This window comes from Papio anubis, chromosome 17 (genome assembly GCF_008728515.1).
Source record: "Papio anubis isolate 15944 chromosome 17, Panubis1.0, whole genome shotgun sequence".
Taxonomy (NCBI): domain Eukaryota; kingdom Metazoa; phylum Chordata; class Mammalia; order Primates; family Cercopithecidae; genus Papio; species Papio anubis.
Window position 1 is genome coordinate 53,425,849 of NC_044992.1, and position 22,529 is coordinate 53,448,377.

At 39.2% G+C, this 22,529-nt stretch overlaps 1 protein-coding gene across 1 annotated transcript in view; it reads right to left on the reverse strand.

Moving 5' to 3' along the window:
* The window catches only part of LOC116270966 (KAT8 regulatory NSL complex subunit 1-like), a 68,720-nt gene extending 49,291 nt beyond the window's left edge, over nt 1-19,429 (reverse strand). The window contains exons 1-3 of the mRNA XM_031656969.1: nt 19,358-19,429; nt 16,262-16,492; nt 2,533-2,634 (exon numbers count right to left, since the gene is read on the reverse strand). Of these exons, the coding sequence (XP_031512829.1) occupies nt 2,533-2,634; nt 16,262-16,492; nt 19,358-19,429 (405 nt within the window). The remainder of the gene's footprint in view (nt 1-2,532; nt 2,635-16,261; nt 16,493-19,357) is intronic.
* Between the last annotated feature and the right edge of the window lie 3,100 nt (nt 19,430-22,529).

Consider the following 22,529-nt stretch of genomic DNA (forward strand, 5'->3'; position numbering starts at 1 on the left):
GAGAGAGAGAAAGAGAGGGAGGGAAGGAAGGAAGGAAGGAAGGAAGGAAGGAAGGAAGGAAGGAAGGAAGGAAGGAAGGAAGGAAGGAAGGAAGGAAGGAAGGGAAGGGAAGGAGGAAGGGAGGGAGGGAGGGGGGAGGGGAGGAATTATGTCTAATGTTTTGAAACTATATTTTGACAATTCTAAAGATACTGATTTTTTTTTGTTAATTCCAGCTTAGTTTCAGAAATGAGAATACAAAAATTAAACATAATAGAAAATATCTCTGACATTATTATTTTTAAACCACAAGTCTTCAAATATATTTCTGGGTAATAAACAAGTGCAGTCCAGGAGTTTGAGGTTGCAGTGAGCTACAGTGTGCCACTGCACTCCAGCCTGGGTGACAGAGCAAGAGCCTGTCTTAACCAAAAAAAAAAAAAAAAAAAGAATAAATACACCTACCTCCATTTGGGGAAAAATTTAATAAAATGGAACACAGGCTGGTTACATGTGGGTATATGAAAATTTACAGTGGTCCTCTGTCCCGGGTAAACTAATTTATTTATTTATTTTAAGCAAAACTGAGAAAAATCGCTTTCCTAAAATTTAAAACAAAACAAAACAAAAAAATCTGGAGAACAAACAAGCAAAGTTAAATACTGCCTTCTTATACACAAAAACTTTGCATGGCAATTGACATAGGCATGGCTTTGCAAATATTTGGCATTTTAAAAATTTAAGTCACTTAATAGCTTTTAAGAAACATATGCTCTGCAGCCCATTCTACTAATAATAAACAATGGAAATGTATTGTCCCTGCCCCGCCCAGCCAGTCTTCTCTAACACTTTCTGAACGCTTTTCGGAAAGCATGGATATATTCATAAAGGGTAGTTAATTGACAAAAACAGGGACAGGGTAATCTCTCCTTGACAAAAAACTGACAGTGTATACTTAGTTGTTTTCATTATTTATTTTACTCAATCCAAAAAGCATTCTATTGCACAACGTAGACACTAGTATGGCCAACACAAAGGGAAAGATGGTCTTGACCTTCAAGAACCTTACAATTTAATACACACACAGGAATCTTACAATTTAACACACAAGCGAATAAATGAAGGGCAGGGAAAGGAACAAGCTCCTGAAGAGTGTGTGTGTGTTACAAGTGAATCTGTATAAACTATCTCACAATCACTGTGGACTTTTTAAGATAATGAGAATCAGTAACACAATAAGGGACTGTTATGCCCTGTCCTTCAGAAGTGCTGAGGTGAGAGAAACACAACTATAGGGAAATTACTCAAAAAAGTTTGGAATCCTTAAATTCTATATACAAATATGTAAATATCTACATAGAACCTACTCCCCTATCACATATGCTTCATGTTTCATGTTTCTTGTACTCATACCATCAATTTATCTGTTTTCTTTCTCACTTAACAATTTTTACCCTGAATAGACCATTCGCTAAAAGTTTTATTAATAACTTAAAAAAATTCTGTAAACAGCATGCCATGAACTTATATTATAGACTTATATAGTGGCAAAACTTGGCGTTCTGCTCTTTAATTTATTCAAAACTACCTTCCAGTTAAGAACTATCAATCTTCTAGTGTCTTCACATTTATCTCTAGAAACAGTGGCCGGCTTTCAAAACTAGGTGAAAGATCTTTCCAAGATCTGAACATCTCCAGTATCTGCCTCAGAGAAAATTTAGTTTCCACTACATCATGCGTTCCTGCTAACAATCATTAAAATAAATAAAAGAACTATAAGGTTGGTTTATTTGCAGATACAAGAACAGCTTGCTTAACTCACCATTTAAAAAGCCAGCACTTCATACTAGCCTTATTATCTGAAGTATAATCAAAATAATAAACTACTGTCGTGGGACTTTGGAATTTCTAATTAAGTTATGGAGACTTAAATCAAGAAATATGAATATTCATAAAACCCAGTAACCTTTTAGGCAAAGTAAAAAAGTGAAAGAAATAAACAAATGCTCTTGGAATTCAGAAAGAAAATTAACTATGGTATTGAGAGAAACCAAGAAAGAGAAGGTATCAAAGCAGAGCTAGGATACAGAAGGAAACAGAAAATGACAGCTTAATGCTCATTACAGAATAAGAGTGAGTCACCCATAGAGGCCATTTTCAGTGTTCTTGTGAATTTAACCTCTAGTCTAACCTTTTAATGAAAAGGCTGTAATTTTTAGAGTGGCCCAGAAAGGTGACCTTATGTCTCAGGTGTCAGAGCCACACCCAGGTCTCCTGATTCCCAATGATACTCCCTAATGCCTTACTTGCTCTGGCTGTAGTGTCTTGAGAGTTGGAGCTGCTTTTAATCCTACTGGTCAGCTACACAGCTGCAGGAGGGGCCCTAGGTTACCTATTCAGAAATTCAGATCTTAAAATGCCATAAGTGATAAAAGTAGATACAGTTCCCCTCCTTCGGCCAATGCAAGGATCCTAGTTACAGAGAAGAAATGGTGTGCCAAGACAACACCCTTAATTCTTACGCATTTCACCCTTTCTATCTTTTATACTTACCAATTTATCAGTCCCATGATCTGTCTTCACCTCAGAACTAAGTGGAAGAAATAAGTCTGTTGTATGCTCTGGGGGAGGTACCTCCCCAAGAACTATCAACCCCTGCAGGATAGAGAGGAGAAAAATAACATAAGTGAGCAGTATAAATTTCAAATTTAATTTAGGAGTTAGTCTCAAAAGAACTGCTGGTGTACTAGAGGCCCCCCTCTTTCTTATCCTATGGTTCAGAAACAAACTATACCAGCGGCAGCTTTGTTTTCCCAAAGAGTTATTTCAACAAGAAGCAGACCCAGGCTCCCCTCTCTGCCACTTGACTAATCTGACCTACATGGCTCATCAGCCATTTAGCATATTTATTCATATCTTTCAGATCTGAACTCTTTACCAGCTTATGGCATTTTATACCATATTACTAGACTCCACTAGATTAACAGCAGCAATGCAGTTTTTCTAGACAACAAATGCAGTTTATGAATTACTAAGCTGAAAATGCTACTATTATCAATCATGTACTCCACCAACTACACCTGCACAAACAAAACTCAATGAAACAAATGTGGAACAGTCCCCTACAAGTTATCAGAAACCAACAGCTTTCTTAAAAGCTGGCCCAAAGGCACCTGTTTTTCATAAGCATAAATATTACTTCAGATTAAGTTCCTGCTTGACAATTTCAAATTCAGACCTTTGGAAGTCATTCCAGGAAACAATTTACATAAAAAGAAATTAAAATGAACCCACAAGTTCTCCTCACAGTAGGTATAATGAGCCAGGATGGGTAAAGGCAGAAGTTATCTTATTAAGGAAAAAAAAATACTACACACGAATCCCACCACGGATGCAGGATGCAAGAAGAGGTGACAAAAATAAGGCTATGACACTATATAACCGAAAGACTGGGATGCAAGCGATCAGGGTTCCCAAACTCTTTCTCTGGTCGAAAAAATAGAGATATAACTAGATTAAGAAGCTCTTAATGGAAATTTTGTATCAGAATCACCTGGTGAACCTTATCAAACTATACTGGCTTAGGTCCAACATCTACTCAGTACCTCTGGGGGTGGGGCCAGGTAGTCTACCTTTTCATGGGGGAAGAGTGCAGGAGGGGGGCAGGGCATGGTGGGTACATGGAGGTGGGTGTCTGTGTCTGTGTCTGTGTCTGTGTCTCTCTCTCTCTCTCTCTCTCTTCCCCGCTACGTTACCCAGGCTGATCCTGGGCTCCAGCAATCCTCCCACTTCAGCCTCTGGAGTAGGTGGGATTACATGTGCCTACCACCATGCCCAGAGCAGGATATTCTACTATTCTTTAAAAGCTCCCTGGTAAGTCCTAAACTTGTAAAGTTGAAAAACACCAGACTTGATTAGTTTGGACTCAAAGAACATCCTAAAGTATAGATTTAGGGGACCAGAGATTGTGACTGTATTAGTCTGAGCTCTCTAGGCCATACAACAGACTCTTACGAGCCACTAAACCAGATGATCCATCCCTGGGGTCCTTGTAACTAAAAAACCAATATGAAACATGAGCTGCAGAAAAGGGGGGAAAACATTAAGAAAGAAAAATAGAATTTTATTTTTTTTTAGACAGAGTTTTGCTCTTGTTGCCCAGGCTAGAGTGCAATGGCACGGTCTTTGGCTCACTGCAACATCCACCTCCCAGGTTCAGACAATTCTCCTGCCTCAGTCTCCTGAGTAACTGGGATTACAGGCATGTACTACCATGCCCGGCTAATTTTGTATTTTTAGTAGAGACGGGTTTCTCTATGTCGAGGCTGGTCTCGAACTCCTGAACTCAGGTGATCCGCCCGCCTTGGCCTCCCAAAGTGCTGGGATTATAGGCGTGAGCCATCGCGCCCAGACTTATTTCAGCTTTTTAAGAAGAAATATGTATCTCTTTTTCTTTTGAAAGCAAAAGAAGCACTGCCTACCTATTCTGGAATATGACTACACTTAGCCTATACCAAAAATGAGAGGCCGGGCATGGTGGCTCACACCTGTAATCCCAGCACTTTGGGAGGCTGAGGCGGGTGGATCACATGAGGTCATCAGGAGTTCCCTGGCCAACATGGTGAAACCCCATCTCTACTAAAAATACAAAAATTGCCCAGGTGTCGTGGCACATGCCTGTAGTCCCAGCTACTCGGGAGGCTGAAGAAGGAGAATCGCTTGAACTCAGGAGGCAGAGGTCGCAGTGAGTCAAGATCGCACCATTGCTCTCCAGCCTGGGCTCTATCTCCAACAACAACAAAAATGAACTGGAGGCTGGGTACGGTAGCTTACACCTGTAAACTTAGCACTTTGGGAGGCTGAGGCCAGGAGTGGGAGACCAGCCTGGCCAACACAGTGAAACCCCGTCTCCAGCAAAAACACAAAAAATTAGCCAGGCGTGGTGGCGAGCCCCTGTAATCCCAGCTACTTGGGAGGCTGAGGCAGGAGAATCGCTTGAACCTGGAAGGCGTAGATTGCAGTGAGCCAAGACTGCGCCACTGCACTCCAGTCTGGGCAATAAGAGTGAAACTCCAACTCAAAATTTAAAAAATTAAAAAAAAAAAAAAAAAAAAAAGAACTGGAGTCTCCTCAGAAACAAGAGAAAGGTCATTAACTAGTAAGCAAGAAACATTTACCCTAGCCTTTAAAATGAGGTTTCTCTGGTTAAAAGAACTTCTGCTTCAAAATACTTTCTTCCCTAAACAAAAGCATAAAATACACCTTACAAACTTTATCATGTCCAAGTAAAAACTATTTGCAAAAGACAGCTATCTTGTACATCACTGCCTTCTAAAAATGTTGTATTCAACAGATACTCCCTGCTTAAGGGCCCAAACTGCCTTCCTGTTTCCTGTATAAAGCAAGTCAAAAATCATTTTAGTATTCAAATTTTCCCATAACCAGTTCCTTTTTTTAAGATCGATTTCCAACTACTTTCCCCAAATATCTCTGTTAGTGTTATACCAATTGCATCATCTCCTAGACAAATGTTTCAATGTATGTGAAGCTGTTGCTGCTGCTGGAGGTAGGGGTTATTAGTCAGTTAAAGGTTAAAAAAAACCTGAATTAACGGTTAAAACATGAGCTGTCCAGCCGGGCGCGGTGGCTCAAGCCTGTAATCCCAGCACTTTGGGAGGCTGAGACGGGCGGATCACAAGGTCAGGAGATCGAGACCATCCTGGCTAACACGGTGAAACCTCGTCTCTACTAAAAAATACAAAAAACTAGCCGGGCGAGGTGGCGGGCGCCTGTGGTCCCAGCTACTCCGGAGGCTGAGGCAGGAGAATGGCGTAAACCCGGGAGGCGGAGCTTGCAGTGAGCTGAGATCCGGCCACTGCACTCCAGCCTGGGCGACAGAGCCAGACTCAGTCTCAAAAAAAAAAAAAAAAAAAAAACCAAACATGAGCTGTTCATCTTTATTCATACTGATTTTTATATTTTATCAGTCCAAATTGCCGTTCATCCTTCCAAAGAGATTTTCAACAAGTCCCACCTCCTTCCAAGAAAATGCCCTGGTTAATGAGTTCCTACTTGCTTTATCCATACTGCCAGACGACCTAAAGCATGGTGATTTTATCTTACATTCTGTGTATTTAAATCTCATTTCCACAGCATTCATAATCTTATGCCACATTATTTATTTCACTTATTATTGCCTCAGTTTCTTGTTTGTTGAGACAGGGTCAAGCTCTGTCACCCAGGCTGGAGTGCAGTGGCATGGTCACGAATCACTGTAATCTCCCCCTCCCGGGATCAAGTGATCCTCCCACCTCAACCCCATAAATAGCTGGGATAACAGGTGCATGCCACCATATCCAGCTAATTTTTAAATTTTTTTTTTTTTTTGGTAGAGATGGGGTTTCACCAAGTTGCTCAGGCTGGTCTCGAACTCTTGGACTCAAGTAATGCACTTGCCTCGAACTCCCAAAGTGCTGGGATAACAGGTGCAAGCCACCACACCCAGCTACTTATTCTATTTTTTGGTAGAGATGGAATTTCACCACGTTGCCCAGGCTCATCTCAAACTCCTGGACTCAAGCAATTCACCTGCCTCGGCCTTTCTTTTTTTTTTTTTTTTGAGACGGAGTCTGGCTCTGTCGCCCAGGCTGGAGTGCAGTGGCCGGATCTCAGCTCACTGCAAGCTCCGCCTCCCGGGTTCACGCCATTCTCCTGCCTCAGCCTCCCGAGTAGCTGGGACTACAGGCGCCCGCCACCTCACCCGGCTAGGTTTTTGTATTTTTTAGTAGAGACGGGGTTTCACTGTGTTAGCCAGGATGGTCTCGATCTCCTGACCTCGTGATCCGCCCGTCTCGGCCTCCCAAAGTGCTGGAATTACAGGCTTGAGCCACCGCGCCCGGCCCTCGGCCTTTCAAAGTGCTGGAATTACACGTGCAAGCCGTTGCACCCAGCCTTTAATTGTTAACTTATGTTAGTTTCTTGAAGATGTGGACAAAATACAAATATATTTAAATGCCCCATGTCTCCTAGCAGAGTCATACACCAAGAAAATAAATGCATAGCAAATATTTGTCGAGTTGTATAAATTTTTTTCTAACAGGAAAATATTAAGTTTATAATAATTATAGCCAGAAGATAAATCCAACAATTAGATATAAAATTACTCCTTCAATTTTTTTCAGTTATATGAAAGGATACAGTATTTTCCAAAGGGAAGAATTTTTCCTTAACCTACAGAATAATTTCGAAATACAACCCTCAGAGAGACGATGGAGACACCTTCTCCTAAGAGAGTATAATAAAACTTGGTAGGAACCATCTATTCATCGACATCATTTTATAGACCCACAGAGGATGTAGGTCAAAGCTTATGTCTCTACAGGCCAATACATGGCAGAACTGGGGCAAAAGGCTGGATCTAACTAATACTTCACTTCTTTTGTGTTCATTTAAATCAGTCATTTATCCACTCATCAGCATTTGTTAGGTGCTAAGGATACAAGAAAAAATAAGAGACCTATCCCTCTCCCCTAACCCATCCTTCAAAGTGCTTATTACATTCTAATACTGGGGGCAAAGAAAAACAATGTAAATAGATAAATGTTATGTACTATATTAGAAGGTATTAAATGCTAAAGAGAACAAAATACAGGATAGTGAGGGATTAAGAAGTGGAAATGGTGAAGGAGGTCATGACGGCTCATGCCTATAATTCCAGCACTTTGAGAAGCCAATGCAGGAGGATTACTTGAGGCCAGGAGTTCAGGACCACCCTGGGCAACATGGCAAAACCCTATCTCCAACACACACACACACAAAAAATAAAAATTAGCCCGGTGTAATGTCACACCTGTAGTTCCAGATATTCAGGAGGATCACTTAAGCCCAGGAGAGAAAGAGAGATACAAGTGCAAGGGGATACTACAGGCGTATGCCACCACCAAAAAATATAGTTTTTTATATTTTTAGTAGAGAAGGGGTTTCACCATGTTGCCCAGGCTGCTTGTAAACTCTTGGGGCCAAGAGATCTACCCTCCCTGGCCTCCCAAAGTGCCAGGTTGCAGGCATGAGCCACTGTGCCCTGCTTGAATGTTTATTTGAAGACAGAATCAACCAGCTATGCCAATGTGCTTACAAGATAGGAGGGAAAATAGTCAGAGACACTGCCAAGGTTTCTAGCTTCCACAACCAGAAGAATGGAACTCCTCTTAATTTGTTCAGAGGACATTTGAATACACATTAGTTTTAATTAAACCTATTTTTGAAAATATGTGCTCAAGTGTTACAATGATGCAACCAACAGTCATCCGTACACTGTCCATTGCCCCCAAGATATCTAAGTTCACTGTGGCATTCAAAACCAAACACTGGATCCTCTAATTTAATTGGTACCTCATACCAAAAAGGATGAAAACAGCTAAAAAGAGGCTGAACAAATAAAAAGCATCCAAGTAGGTAAGAGTCATTCATGCAGGTAGCATCTATTGAGTGGCTACCATGTGCAAGGTAGTGTGAAAACACAATAATAAAATAAAAACAGATTCTACCATAAGGAGTTTATGTTCATTTAGCTTTGAACAGACAAGGAGACAAAGTATTACGACAGTACTATAACAGAAGTTGAGAGAAGGTGATGTCAGAGCAGAAAAGAACCTAACTGAAGAGACTGATGAAAGTGAGGCTTTACAGAGGAGGTCTACATAATTACTTAACAATCCCCCAAATATACTCAATATATTTTGAGCTATAGTTATTCATTAATTATGCACTTAATAACTTTGCCCTTTTCTGTATACAATGTTTCATTATGCCACAATAACATTTATTTGGGATAAAGTTTACTCATGTTTAATAACCATGAAAAGAAAGGTTAGCATTAGCTGAGAAAACTTCGTAATGTTCGACTCCACACCTCTCATGGTTCCCCCAACGTGGGCTTCCCTAACAATCCAGGTTTAAACTGGGTCAATGTTGAATAGCTGTGGCATTAGCCTGGGGGCAGTGAACTTAGAGCCACTGTACTATGAAATAGCAACTTACAGAAGCCGAAGAAAAAGGTCAAGAGTCTCCTTTTCCTTCACCATGTCCCGAGTCAGAGCCAGGATCATGCTTAGATTGCACAGGCCTAGAAAACTCCAAGGCTGAAGCAAGCTTCTGCTTTACACAAGGACCAAAGGAATTGGAATAGGTCACAGTTACATGCAGCCTTAATACCTCCTAAATGATTCCTCTGTGGATGGACCCTCTCTTAACTGTATTTGCAATACAGCTAACAGGCAATTTCACATACTTCCTTACATCACTCTATCAGGTCAATCTTCCCTATGCATCTCAAGATAAACCAGTGACCCCACTGCAGACCAGTTCCACAAGAATAACCCTGGGCTACTTTGAAAAGATAAGTTGTCTACAATGCTTTAAAAACCCTATTAAGATGAGAACCTCAAGAGCTTTACGAAAATTTTGAAGAGAAAGGTGTTCTAAGCTTCTGCAGTTCCCATTCAGCTCTTTCCCTATTCAAAAGTTTCAATACTCTTCCACCTTCCATCTTCTTAACATTTCCATCCTCAGCTACAGCTGTGCAATCTCAAAGAGTAGTCAGAAGAGGGGATTTAAAAAAAAAAAAACATAAGAGTCAAGCCAGTGCTTCTGGGAGGCCAAGGCAAGGAGGATCACTTGAGGTGATCACCTGGATAACATAGTGAGACCCCATCCTTTTAAAAAAAAAAAAAAACAAAACCTTTAACAATTAGTCAGGCATGGTGGGACTCGCCTATGGTCCCAGCTACTTGTACTTGCAAGGCTAAGGTAGAAGGATAGCTTGAGCCCAAGAGTTTCAGGTTACAGTGAACTATATGATCTGGCCATTGCACCTCAGCCTGGGCAACGGAGCAAGACCCTGCCTCTTAAAACCTGCTTAGTCCCTATTCTTTCCCCTTATTTATCAGGTGTGAAATTTCAATAAATATGTTTCAGTGAAATGATGAAAAGGACAAAACAGTAAAATATGTTAGGGAAAAAAAAAATGCTTTTGAATCAGATAAAAAATCCTGAGTTTAAATTTAGCTCTGCCTTTTACAAGCTTCTGAAGATTTACTCTGATCATTAAACAAACATACATGAGTAAACTTTTAATTAGTATATACTCAAGGTACATATATTGTTTTCCTTTCCCCTTCTAAAGCATGGAAGAGTTTCTTTTTAAAAAACAAGCTGGCCGGGCGCGGTGGCTCAAGCCTGTAATCCCAGCACTTTGGGAGGCCGAGACGGGCGAATCATGAGGTCAGGAGATCGAGACCATCCTGGCGAACCCGGTGAAACCCCGTCTCTACTAAAAAATACAAAAAACTAGCCGGGCGAGGTGGCGGGCGCCTGTAGTCCCAGCTACTCGGGAGGCTGAGGCAGGAGAATGGCGTAAACCCGGGAGGCGGAGCTTGCAGTGAGCTGAGATCCGGCCACTGCACTCCAGCCTGGGTGACAGAGCGAGACTCCGTCTCCAAAAAAAAAAAAAAAAAACAAGCTGACAAACTATGAAAATTAAAAGAGCACAAAAGCATGGAGAAGCAGTACAGAAGGGTTCCCAGAAATTGTATTCTTTCTCCAGAGAGTAACATTATTCCCAAAGGGACTCTACTCCACAGCTTGGAAGGTAATACCTACCTTCTGACAGAACAGAAACTGGTGTCTGCATCCTAGAATCACCTAGCAGTAGTCACAAATACCTTTTTTTTTTTTTTTTTTTTTTTGGTAATACGCCACTTAAATAAAATTAATGCTAACAAGCAACAAAGTAAATCCTTAAAAAGAAAAAGAAAAGCCCCACCATCCCTCCAATCTCCCACCGAAAGACAAATTACAACTCAACAGCCTATCACCAAGATTCAACCTATCACCTAGGTTCATCTCCCCCCCCCAAAAAAAAAAAAAAAAAAAAAAAAAAGGTCTGTACAACCCAGGCAGCTCTGGCAAATCTTGGTGCAGCATGGAAAACGTGAACACCAACTCACTTAACCAAAACAAATAGGAAAAAATTTCTTCCATTTCAATAACTTAAAAAAAAAAACAAACCCCAAGCACTTAAAGTGATTACTAACTTGAGCAACAGCTCTGCAGCCTGATACTCATATCTCAGCTCTGCACTCACTTGGATGTGTAACCATGAACAAACTACTTGACTGACTTTCCATTGTTTATCTCGAAAATCATGAATGAGAGTAAAATGCTTAGCACAGTGCCTGATATATCACAAGTGCTCAAAAACTATTACAGTGTTACATAAAGACTAAATGTATGTGAATATATCATTGGGGGAAAATTCCATGGCTTGTTAGAGCAAGTTGAATATTGTCTCTTCCAAATTTATGTTCACCCAGAACCTGTGAATATTACCTTGTTTGGAAAAAGGGTCTTTGCAGTTGTAATCAAGTTATGAGACCTTTAGTGTGGGCCCTAAATTCAATATGCCTGGTGTCCTCCTAACATGGAAATCTGGACACAGATGCAAAGAGAAAGACAGTCATGTGAAGATGGAGGCAGCAACTGGAGTGATGTAGCTACAGGCCAAGAACACCAAGGACTAGCACAACATCATAAACTGGAAAAAGACAAGGAAGGATTCTTCCCTAGAGCCTCCAGAGAGAGCATGGCCCTGCTGACACCATGATTTCAGACTTCAGGCCTCCAGAACGGTGAGAGAACAAATTTCTGATTTAAGCCATCCCATTTGTGATAGTTTGTTACGGCAGTCTAGGAAACTAATCCATTTGTTGAAAAATAAATGTATAAATACAACAGGTAAAGCTGTGAGTTTTCTTGATGCATTACTTACTGAACTATCAACCCAGTGTTATTCTTCCTATCAGAACTCTGTAATAGACACCATATATTTAGACTGCAAACAAAGAAGTAAAAGATTGATTATGATGTTGTATTTTACAGACCAAGAAACTGAAGCTCAGAAAAGTTAAGTGACTTTTCTTCTCAAGGTTCATGTAAGCATCTGGTAGCAAAGTCACAACTCGAAGCAAAAATATACCAAGTCCAAGTATGGTGCTTAATACAATTTGCTTTGAATGATGAAACTCTTGGATAATCAACATATATTTATGTGCCAAATAACATTATGGTCAATGACAGACCACATATACAATGATGGTCTTAGAAGATTTTAGTACAGCTGAAGATTTCCTGTCATAACACAAAGCACTACTCATGTGTTTGTGGTGATGCTGGTGTAAAGAAACCTACAGTGCTGCTATTAAAAGTATACCACATATAATTATGTACAGTAAGAATATAATAGTTGATAATAAACAACTATGTTACTGTTAAAAAACACTTATTTCTTATAATAAAAAGTGTTATGTATTTACTATACTACACTTTTAATCATCAGAGTGTACTTCTACTCATTAAAAAAAGTGAACTGTGAAACAGCCTCCGGCAGATCCTTCTGTTAGCACTGTCACAGGCAATGGAAAGCTCCGTGTGTGTTGTTGGCCCTGAAGACCTAACAGTGGAACAAGATGTGAAGGTGGAAGACAGTAATACCGACAAACCTGACCCTATGTGGGCCTATGTTCATGTGTGTGTTTCTGTCTTAGTCTTTAGCAAAACAGTTTAAAAAATGAAACTTTTCATTTTAAAATGAAAACTTTTAAAGATAGAAAAAAACTTGTAGAATAAGGTGTGAAGAAGATATTTTTGTACAATGACAAGGTGTTTGTGTTTTAGGCTAAGTGTTATTACAAAAGAGAAAGTTTTAAAAACTTAAAAGTTTATAAAGCAAAAAGTTACAGTAAGCTAAGGTTAATTTATTACTGAAAAAATCTTTAGAATAAATGTAGTGTAGCCTCGGTGTACAGTGTTTATAAAGTTTATAGTAATGTACAATCATGTCCTAGGCCTTTCACATTCAGTCACCTTTCACCCACTGACTCACCCAGAGCAACTTGCAGTCCTGCAAGCTCCATTCTTTAAGTGCCCTATACAGGTGTATCATTTTTATCTTTTCTATTATATTTTTACTGTATTTTTCTATGTTTAGATATGTTTAAAAACATAAATCTTTACCACTAATTGCCTACAGTATTCAGTATAGTAGCATGATGTACTGGTTTATAGCCTAGAAGCAATAGGCTATACCATATTGTCTAAGTGTATAGTAGGTCATACCACCTCAGCTTTTATGTATGTATGTATGTATGTACATGAGATGGAGACTCGCTCTGCCTTGCCCAGGCTGGAGTGCAGTGTTGCAATCTCAACTCACTGGACCCTCCATCTCCTGGGTTCCAGTGATTCTCCTGTCTCAGTCTACCGAGTAGCTGGGGTTACAGGTACCCGACACCACACCTGGCTAATTTTTTTTGTATTTTTAATAGAGACAGGGTTTCACCATGTTGGCCAGGCTAGTCTCGAACTCCTGACCTCAGGTGATCCACCCACCTCGGCCTCCCACTCCTTGCCTCCCAAAGTGCTGAGATTACAGGCACGAGCCACCGCGCCCAGCCCTCAGCTTATATTTAAGTGCACTCTATGATGTTCACACACCAATGAAATCACCTAACAACACATTTCTGTTTCCCTTTCATTAAGCAATGTGTGACGGTATACACAAAACTCCAGATTATTTTCCAGATATTTAGAAATACTTTTCAGATATTTTGAAAGTTTCTGAAAACTGCTCTGTCACTGCTTCTGAGTGATGAGCTGAAGAATAAAGCATGAAACAAATGAGGTGAATATCTTCTTATACACAACTAGTGAGACTATAAACTGACCCTGCCAAAAACAAATGAGGTATCTTCTTTTTTTTCTTTTGAGTCTCGCTCTGTTGCCCAGGCTGGAGGGCAGTGGCACGATCTCCGCCGCCTCCCAGGTTAACGCCATTCTCCTGCCTCAGCCTCCCTAGAAGCTGGGACTACAGGCGCCTGCCACCATGCCCAGCTAATTTTTTTGTATTTTCAGTAGAGATGGGGTTTCACGGTGTTCGCCAGGATGGTCTCAATCTCCTGACCTCGTGATCTGCCCGCCTCGGCCTCCCACAGTGCTGGGATTACAGGCGTGAGCCACCGCGCCCGGCCGAGGTATCTTCTTATACACAACTAGTGAGACTATAAACTGACAACTAGTGAGACTATAAACTGACACTGCCAAAATGCTTCTCTAAAGTATGCATTAAGAACATAAAAGAGCATTCATATCTTTGACTAAGATAAAGATACCTGTCATGGCATACTTAATATTAATAATAAGCGTAACTTAAATAGTCAACAATGAAAGGCAATAGCATGCAGCCAATAAAAACGTTTTCCAAAAACCAACTGGGAAATATTCAGGGCACATATGTAACATGACTGTGTTTGAACAAATTACTTATGTGCTAGGAAAATGTACCATAATGTTGGTAGTGAGATAATTTTGAGCTGTTGTGTTTTTTGATTTTGTTTTGGGGTGGGGGGGTGTTTTTTATACTTCTGTGTAATCTCAAAGTTTCCTGAGAATTGATACACAGTATTTCATCAGTTCTAACAGGTACTTTCCCCACATGTCAACAACTTTTAAATCAAGATGCATTTTACAATTGCTGTTATGCCCTAGTTTAACTGAAATAATTTCTTTGTTGTACTTAAAATAATGGTACATCTTACAATCAATAGCATCTTAAGTTCTATGAAATGTAGCAGTTTTATAACAGGCAGCTAAAATAACACAACATATACACATATATAAACCCACATATATATTTATGAATGTATATAAAAAGATGAAGCAACACTTATGACTACTATTGTACTAATCTCAGTTGTTACTAAGAGACTCTAGTTCTCAAATATAGAAATTCCCACTTAACTACTGGCTATAAAAACCTAGAAACAGACACTGAAGAGGTGTCCCTGATAGAGAAAGACTGTGTTTTTCTCCTCAGTATAGGCATATCCAGTCACCTCCTCGTTATTCTTAGTCACCATTCCAGTTCATGTTCTACAAATCTCACTTTAAAATTTCCTTTGTGAAGAGCTGGGAAAGCAAAATATTCACCAAATCTAGAATGTTTATTAGTTTTGTTCTAGCTAATTTTTAAACAAGTAAATCAGGATTTAATTTGTATGCTACCCTAAGGGAACAAATTAAAAAGAATAAAAAAGTGAGCCCTCTGGACTGTATCCTCAAAGTATGCTCTGTTGAATTTTTTTGGGGGGTGGAATATACACACACAAATACATATACATATACATATACATATACACATACACATAGATATACATATACATATCCTCAATCTGGAAAGAAGCTAGAAGTCTGCAGTGAAATTTTTAGAATAAAAGTTCAAATGATTAAGTAAGCCCACAGAACTTCCACTTCAAACCCTGATCATTTTGTTCATTTTATCAGTTGATCAACCTTTAACTTTTGGCCTACTAATTAATTTAATGGATACTGTTCACGGTAAAGCCATTTTCTTAATTCTTAAGGCTTTGTCTAGTACTAAGGTCAAGGCATTTTGACCCTTAGTTTTAGCAGCAATAGACTTTTTCTAGACGTGGGTCTAGATAAAGAAAGAGCTCAGTCATACCAAGCTAATATAAAAAATACTTTGCAAAGATGTAAGCTTCATGAAGGTAGGATTTTTGTTCACTATTTTGACCCTACTATGGGGAACACTGCTGATACATAATAGGCACTTTTCCACAAATCTAACAAATATGACAGTTACATCAATGGCTTGCATTACTCAGTCTGTTTTGTTTCCTATTAACTCAGATACCCACACTATTTTGTTCTAAATACATATTCAATTAACCATTATATTCTAATAGTGTTTTCCTTCTTATGAGGCAGGGTCTTAGCTGCCCAGGCTGGAGTGTGGTGGCACAATCTTGGCTCACTGCAACCTCCACTTCATGAGCTCAAGTGATCCTCCCACTTCAGCCTCCTAAGTAGCTGGGACTACAGGCACATGCCATCATACTCAGCTAATTTTTTGTATTTTTTGTAAAGACAAGGTCTCCCTATGTTGCCCGGGCTGGCCTCGAACTCCTGAGCTCAAATGATCCTCCTGCCTTGGCCTCCAAAAGTGCTGGGCTCACAAGAGTGAGCCACTACGCACAGCTAAATCAGGTTCTTAAACAAATTAAACCACTATATCAGGTCATTAAACCATTTACTTTACAATAGTTAAGACGGGGGTTATGGGGGTTATGAGGTGGGAGGGGATGAGAGAAAAGCAATATTGATAGTTTTTGGCTCTATTTAAAAACACCAGATACTTATCCCTTACCTTATTAGCACGTATCTGTTTGTAAATGTCTGTTTGCTGACGAATTCGATATTCCAAGTCAGAAACATGAGCCTGAAGCCAGTTCCAGCGGCTGACAATAGCTGCCCGGTCTGCAGCCCATCTCCATTCTGACCTGCGTCTCCTAAAAGGAAATAAATTGAGTGAAATCCAAGAGCAACAGTAATATCTATACCAGATTGGAGGGTGGGGTAGGGGGGTGGAATTTAACTTCTAAAGTCCCTTGCAGAGACTAACTCTAGCGTCAAGAAAAACCCAAGACAGACAGGAACAGACACCCCCCACTCCTCAGGATGCACATGGATGTAAACTTTCAAATAGGTATTTCCCAAATTGAGTGGAACTGCCTTCTAGCATCTTGATACTGTGACACACAGTTTCTCTGAAATCCCACTGATTTCTTCGGAGATAAAAGTATTGTCCCTGCCAAAATAAAATATATATTAAGAATAATCCATACAGGAAATCCAACTGACACTAAGAATTATCAAAACTAATAAAGAAATCGGCAAAAGTGTTCAGTAAAGAATATTTAAAAACTAATAAAGTAGAAAATATTCACTTTTTCAGTACCATTCATAACACCAACAAAACTAATGATACATTAAATATCTTTATAGAGAAAATAATGCCTGAAAACATAACGATCTATATAAACGGTAGGATACATTTTTTTAGGATGGCGATTCTCACGAACATCTATAAATTCAAAGAAATTCCAATCCAATTGCCTACAGTATTTTTAATGAAAGCTGAGAAACAGATCCAAAAGTTCACATGGAATACAGGACCAACAGCAAAAAATTTGGAAGAAGAAGGCATGATGCAAATTCACATTACCAGATAGCCAGATGTGCTGCAAAACTATACAGAGCCTCAAAACGTAGAACTAGATACATAAAAGATACAGAGTAATTTTTTAAAAATCAGTTCAGTGGGGAAAAGATTAAACTATTCAATAAATAGTACTAAAATGGCCAGTTCTTTAGAAGGAAAAAGTAAAATTAGTTCCCTTCAGATGTAATTACAAAATTTTGGCATTTCAAATTGCTAAACATGAACAGCCAAACTTACAAGAACATCTTTGGGATTTAGAGCAGGAAGCATTTCTTAGATAAGACACAAATGTATCACCCACTTTTCAACATACAATAGAAAATCCAATAAAGTTAAAAGGCAAACTACATTTTGGTAGAAGATATCTAAGACATATAACTGACGATTAAACATCAGAATATGTAACAGAACTCTCAGAAACAGATTGAAAGAAAAAAAGACAATCTTAATAGAAATAAATTCACATAAAAGGCAAATAATAAATATATAAAAATGTGTCATCTCATTAAAATTTGGTTAAAATATAAATATTAGGTAAAACATTAAGATGTTTGAAATCTGGATAGGAAAACGCATAGTCTGATAAAGCGAACAGCTGGTGAGAAATGGAAAAGAACAATTAATACATTGCTGGCAACAGTTAAAACTGGAACCAACATTTTTGAAAAATAATTCAGAAATACTTGGTTAGGTGTAAAATGTGCATACCCAACCATCACGATATTGTATTTAATTTTTTTTTCCCTGAATGGGGGGGTCTCATACTCTGTCACTGAGGCTGGATTACGGTGGTGCAGTCATAGCTCACTGTAACCTAGAGCTCCTTTGCTTAAGCTATCCTCCCACCCCAGTCTCCCAAGCAGCTGGGATCAGGAGCATACTACCATGCCTGGCATTTTATTTTTTTTTTCTGGAGACCGAGTTTTGCTCTTGTTGTCCAGGCTGGAGTGCAATGGCGCAATCTCGGCTCACCACAACCTTCACCTCCCGGGTTCAAGCGATTCTCCTGCCTCAGCCTCCTGAGTAGCTGGGATTACAGGAATGCGCCACCACACCCAGTTAATTTTGTATTTTTAGTAGAGACAGGGTTTCTCCATGTTGGTCAGGCTGGTCTCAAACTCCTGACCTCAGGTGAACCGCCCACCTCGACCTACCAAAGTGCTGGGACTACAGACAGGCATGAGCCGCGGCACCCAGCACTAACTTTTTTTTTTTTTTTTTTGAGATGGAGCCTGGCTCTGTTGTTCAGGCTGGAGTGCAGTGGCGCAATCTCAGCTCACAGCAAACTCTGCCTCCCGGGTTTACGCCATTCTCCTGCCTCAGCCTCCCGAATAACTGGGACTACAGGCGCCCATCAGCACGCCTGGCTAATTTTTGTATTTTTAGTAGAGATGGGATTTCACTGTGTTAGCCAGGATGGTCTCGATCTCCTGACCTCGTGATTCACCTGCCTTGGCCTCCCAAAGTGCTGGGATTACAGGTGTGAGCGACTGAGCCTACCCCACTGGCTAATTTTTAATAAAAAGTGTTGTAGAGATGGGGTCTTGCTATGGTATTCAGGTTGTTCTCAAACTCCTGACCTTTGGCTTCCCACAGACACAAGCCACTATGCCCAGTCATGAAACTCTGTTTCTGAGAACATAAATTACACATTCCTCTGTATGAGGAAACAGGTTCGCTGGAGTAGAGTCCGTAATAGATAAAACTAATTATATTCCAATTCTGCTGAAATTGGTAAATAAACTATAATTTATTCATTTAATAGTTCTATAGGAATAAAAATAAAATTAACTACACCTGTATGTGTCAACATGATTAAATCTCAGAACATAATGTTGAATGAAACAACTATAAAAAAAACTAAACGAGATTAAGTACACACAAGTAGTAAAGGAATCTGATGAAATACTATCTAGCAATTTATTTACTGTATGTATCAACGTGACTTAATCCCAACAATGGGGAATGCAAAAGCTGTATGAAAACAAAAATAATAAACAAACAATAAGGATTGTTAACCAATACAGATAAGTGATGAATATATTTTAAAACGCATAGAACTGATATACAACAAATTTACAATCAAGCTCATTGTCTCTGGAAAGGGGATGGAGAAATTGGATTTTAGCCCTACCTTTAATGTAATGTCTTTCTCATGTAAAAACAGGACAGAAATGTGACATTAACATTCTTTAAATATTAAGACTGGGGTTACATGGTGTCTACTATATTCTCTAATACTTCATAATCTACCACAAAACTATTTTCCCAAAAAGCAGCAGCAGTCACACTGCCCTCAGTCCCACTTCCCATCAGGATACACACACTCACTACTAAAACTTGCAACTATAGGTGAACTTGAACACAGTCTCCCATAGGTACAAAATACAAAATGTCAATAATTACCAAATCTGACCACGATAGGGTAAGACATAAATTAATACTTAATCATACCATAATAATTAAGACCAAGGACAGCAATGGTATTTTAACTTTTGTATGGACCAAACATAAACCATTCAAATCAACCACTGTGATAAAGTATTATCAATTATTTCTCTTCTTTTAGAAAGACGACATTTTACAGTTCCCTAATTTTGATGGAAGCACTTCAAGATAAAAAGATACTTTTAAAGTACAGTTATCTGCTTCAATGTTGGCTGTAGGTCTAGCTCTACCCCAAATCCAGGAAATGATCTCAAGAGATCAGTAAGAACCTAGGGGATCATTCTTGAACAAGAAAAATGCCCCCTACCCACAAAGAGACAAAACTAGTTAACCCTCGTATTTTATTCCCAACTTTCCTTACTCTTCAAGGCTCACCACCTTTCTATCCTGCAAAATCTGTTGGTTTTATAGATTCCTTTCATTCCTAAAGCTATCACCACACCAGGTCCCCATCTATCACCACTGGGCAACGCCGACAGCCTCCTTAGCTGCTCTTCCCAACACCAGTCAATCGTACTACTTTTCCTCAATAAACTCCCCTCAAACCTTTTTCATCCTGGCATTCTAATGTTTAAGGAACCACGCGGCTCCTTTGTTTGAAAATACAAAAGGAAAAGAAAATTACTTAAAACATTTTAGTTCACAACAACTTTGATAAATACTCTTTTTCTTGGATATTAAAGTCCCCTACATGGGTATTTACCTAAATAACAATACAAAGTGAGCCTCCTGATATGTTTTGGAAAATATGGTTGATAAACTAATTAAAGAAAGGCAAGGCAGCACTAAGGAATACTAACAATTCCCAATTGATGAACAAGTTTCATTTTACAAGTGTATCTGTTATATGATGGTTTAGAACTGGAAGTGATTTCCAGGAGAAGTTGTTACAATGTTGTTTTTCCATAATGCTGCTCAAATTCTGATCACGTCCAATGAAAAATGGAAAACCTCAACTCAAGTGTCCAAAAAGTATCTTGTGTTCAAAATACCAGCAATATGAGCAGAAAGCTAAGCTGTCATTAAACGTGAGAGGTGGACAGCTAACAAGTCTGGAGTAAGTTAGTTATCATACTCCAGTGGCAGAGCAGAGCACCACAAAACAGTAACACAAGAATAAGAGCTTCACATCTTGTGTTCCTAACAAAAACAAGCCATACAAACTCAGCTTATCAGAGGTAAAGATAGACCTCCTCCTCAACATTCAAAGTGTAAATTTTTCACTCTGACAATTTACAGCTTAAAACAAGGGACACTGATTGAATATCAGGGACATGTTTACTGTTATACCGTACAGACTGCAGGAAAGAACACAGGACTAAGGCTGTAGAATGATACTTTAAATACAATGAGGACTTGGTTTCTAATACAGTCACTATCAATAATGAAGAAAATCAAGTGGATTCTAACATTGATGAGTCAACTCATTCCTGTTGCTTGTTTCTGTGCTATTAGTGAAGTAACTGTTTTAACTATGTGTCTGAGTAGGCCACTAGAATGCCTTAGAACGTTTGACTTTCCTGTGTGCTTTATCCCAGTCCACACAAAAATATGCACTGTATGTACTGTAGTTATCACCTGCGTGGGAATTCTTTTCAACTCATATTTTGCTCCTTGCCTCACAAGTACTCACTACCTAGCTCAAAAGCAGTGTGAAACAAACAGGAAAGATCAGGAGACAGTTCTCACTTTTACTTACTTCATATGATCCTAAACATATAAATTGATCCCTGGAAATAAGAACAATATCTGCTTCACAAAGTTGTGATAGCCATACAATGATGTAATCCTAACTGCAACCTAACATGTGTATATTAGATAAGAATAACAATCTATTTAGTCATTTTAACCATGGATTTAAATTCCATACCAAAAAGGTATGAAAAAGGAAGAAAAATAGAATAACAAGATTCAAGAAAAACCTCTCAGAGACAAATTCAGAAAACAGAAGTGTTTTCAGTTACCAACAAGCCATATTCTGAGAGTTTCTTGAGCTTCGAACTTTATAGTCATCTAAAAGTTCCACTCTAAACAGAAAAATCAATGTAGTCTGTTAGAATAGACATTGCATTATCAGTGACATTACCCCCAAATTTAAAAAGATGGAGGTAATAAAGCACAAGGAGGAAAAAAGAAGAGAACCGAACTATCCAGAGTTAAATATCCCACAATTTAGTTGTAACGTAAAACCCAGGAAAAAACTTGGATACACGGTTTGTCTTCACCCACTTTCATCTGTCACATGAAGTAGGTTGTGTCAGCTTTCTACAGATATCTGTAGTAATGTGGAACAAATGTACCAGAGCCAATACTTTTTTTTTTGAGATGGAATCTCGCTCTGTCACCCAGGCTGGATGCAGTGGCAGGATCTCGGCTCACTGCAACCTCTGCCTCTCGGGTTCAAGCGATTCTCCTGCCTCAGCCTCCTGAGTAGCTGGAAATACAGGTGCCTGTCACCACAACTGGCTAATTTTTGTATTTTTAGTAGAGACAGGGTTTTGCCACATTGGCCAGACTGGTCTCGAATTCCTGACCTCAAGTGATCTGCCCGCATCAGCCTCTTAAAGTGCTGCAGTTACAGGTGTGAGGCACAGCACCCAGCCCCAGAGCCAATTCGATCTAGACTGCCAATTCATCCTGACAGACCTTTGAAATTGAACATAGCACTTTTACTGCTTAAACCAGGTTACCTCTAATACTGAAATGAAATTTGTGTATTTTTGGTAGTTTATTTCAGCCAAGCACTTAGCCCACCATGAACTCACTCCATCCTCCTTCCTTCCATTTAACCAATATTTAAACAACTATTAGTTACCAAGAATTAGACAAGGTTAGGGAGGCAAAAACAAGAACTGTGGCTCAAGTTCACAATTTAATGTGGAAGATAGATGTTAATAATCAAATAACCATATAAAATGTAAGATAAGAGATCCTAACTATATCAGATTTGGACTGGGGGATCTAG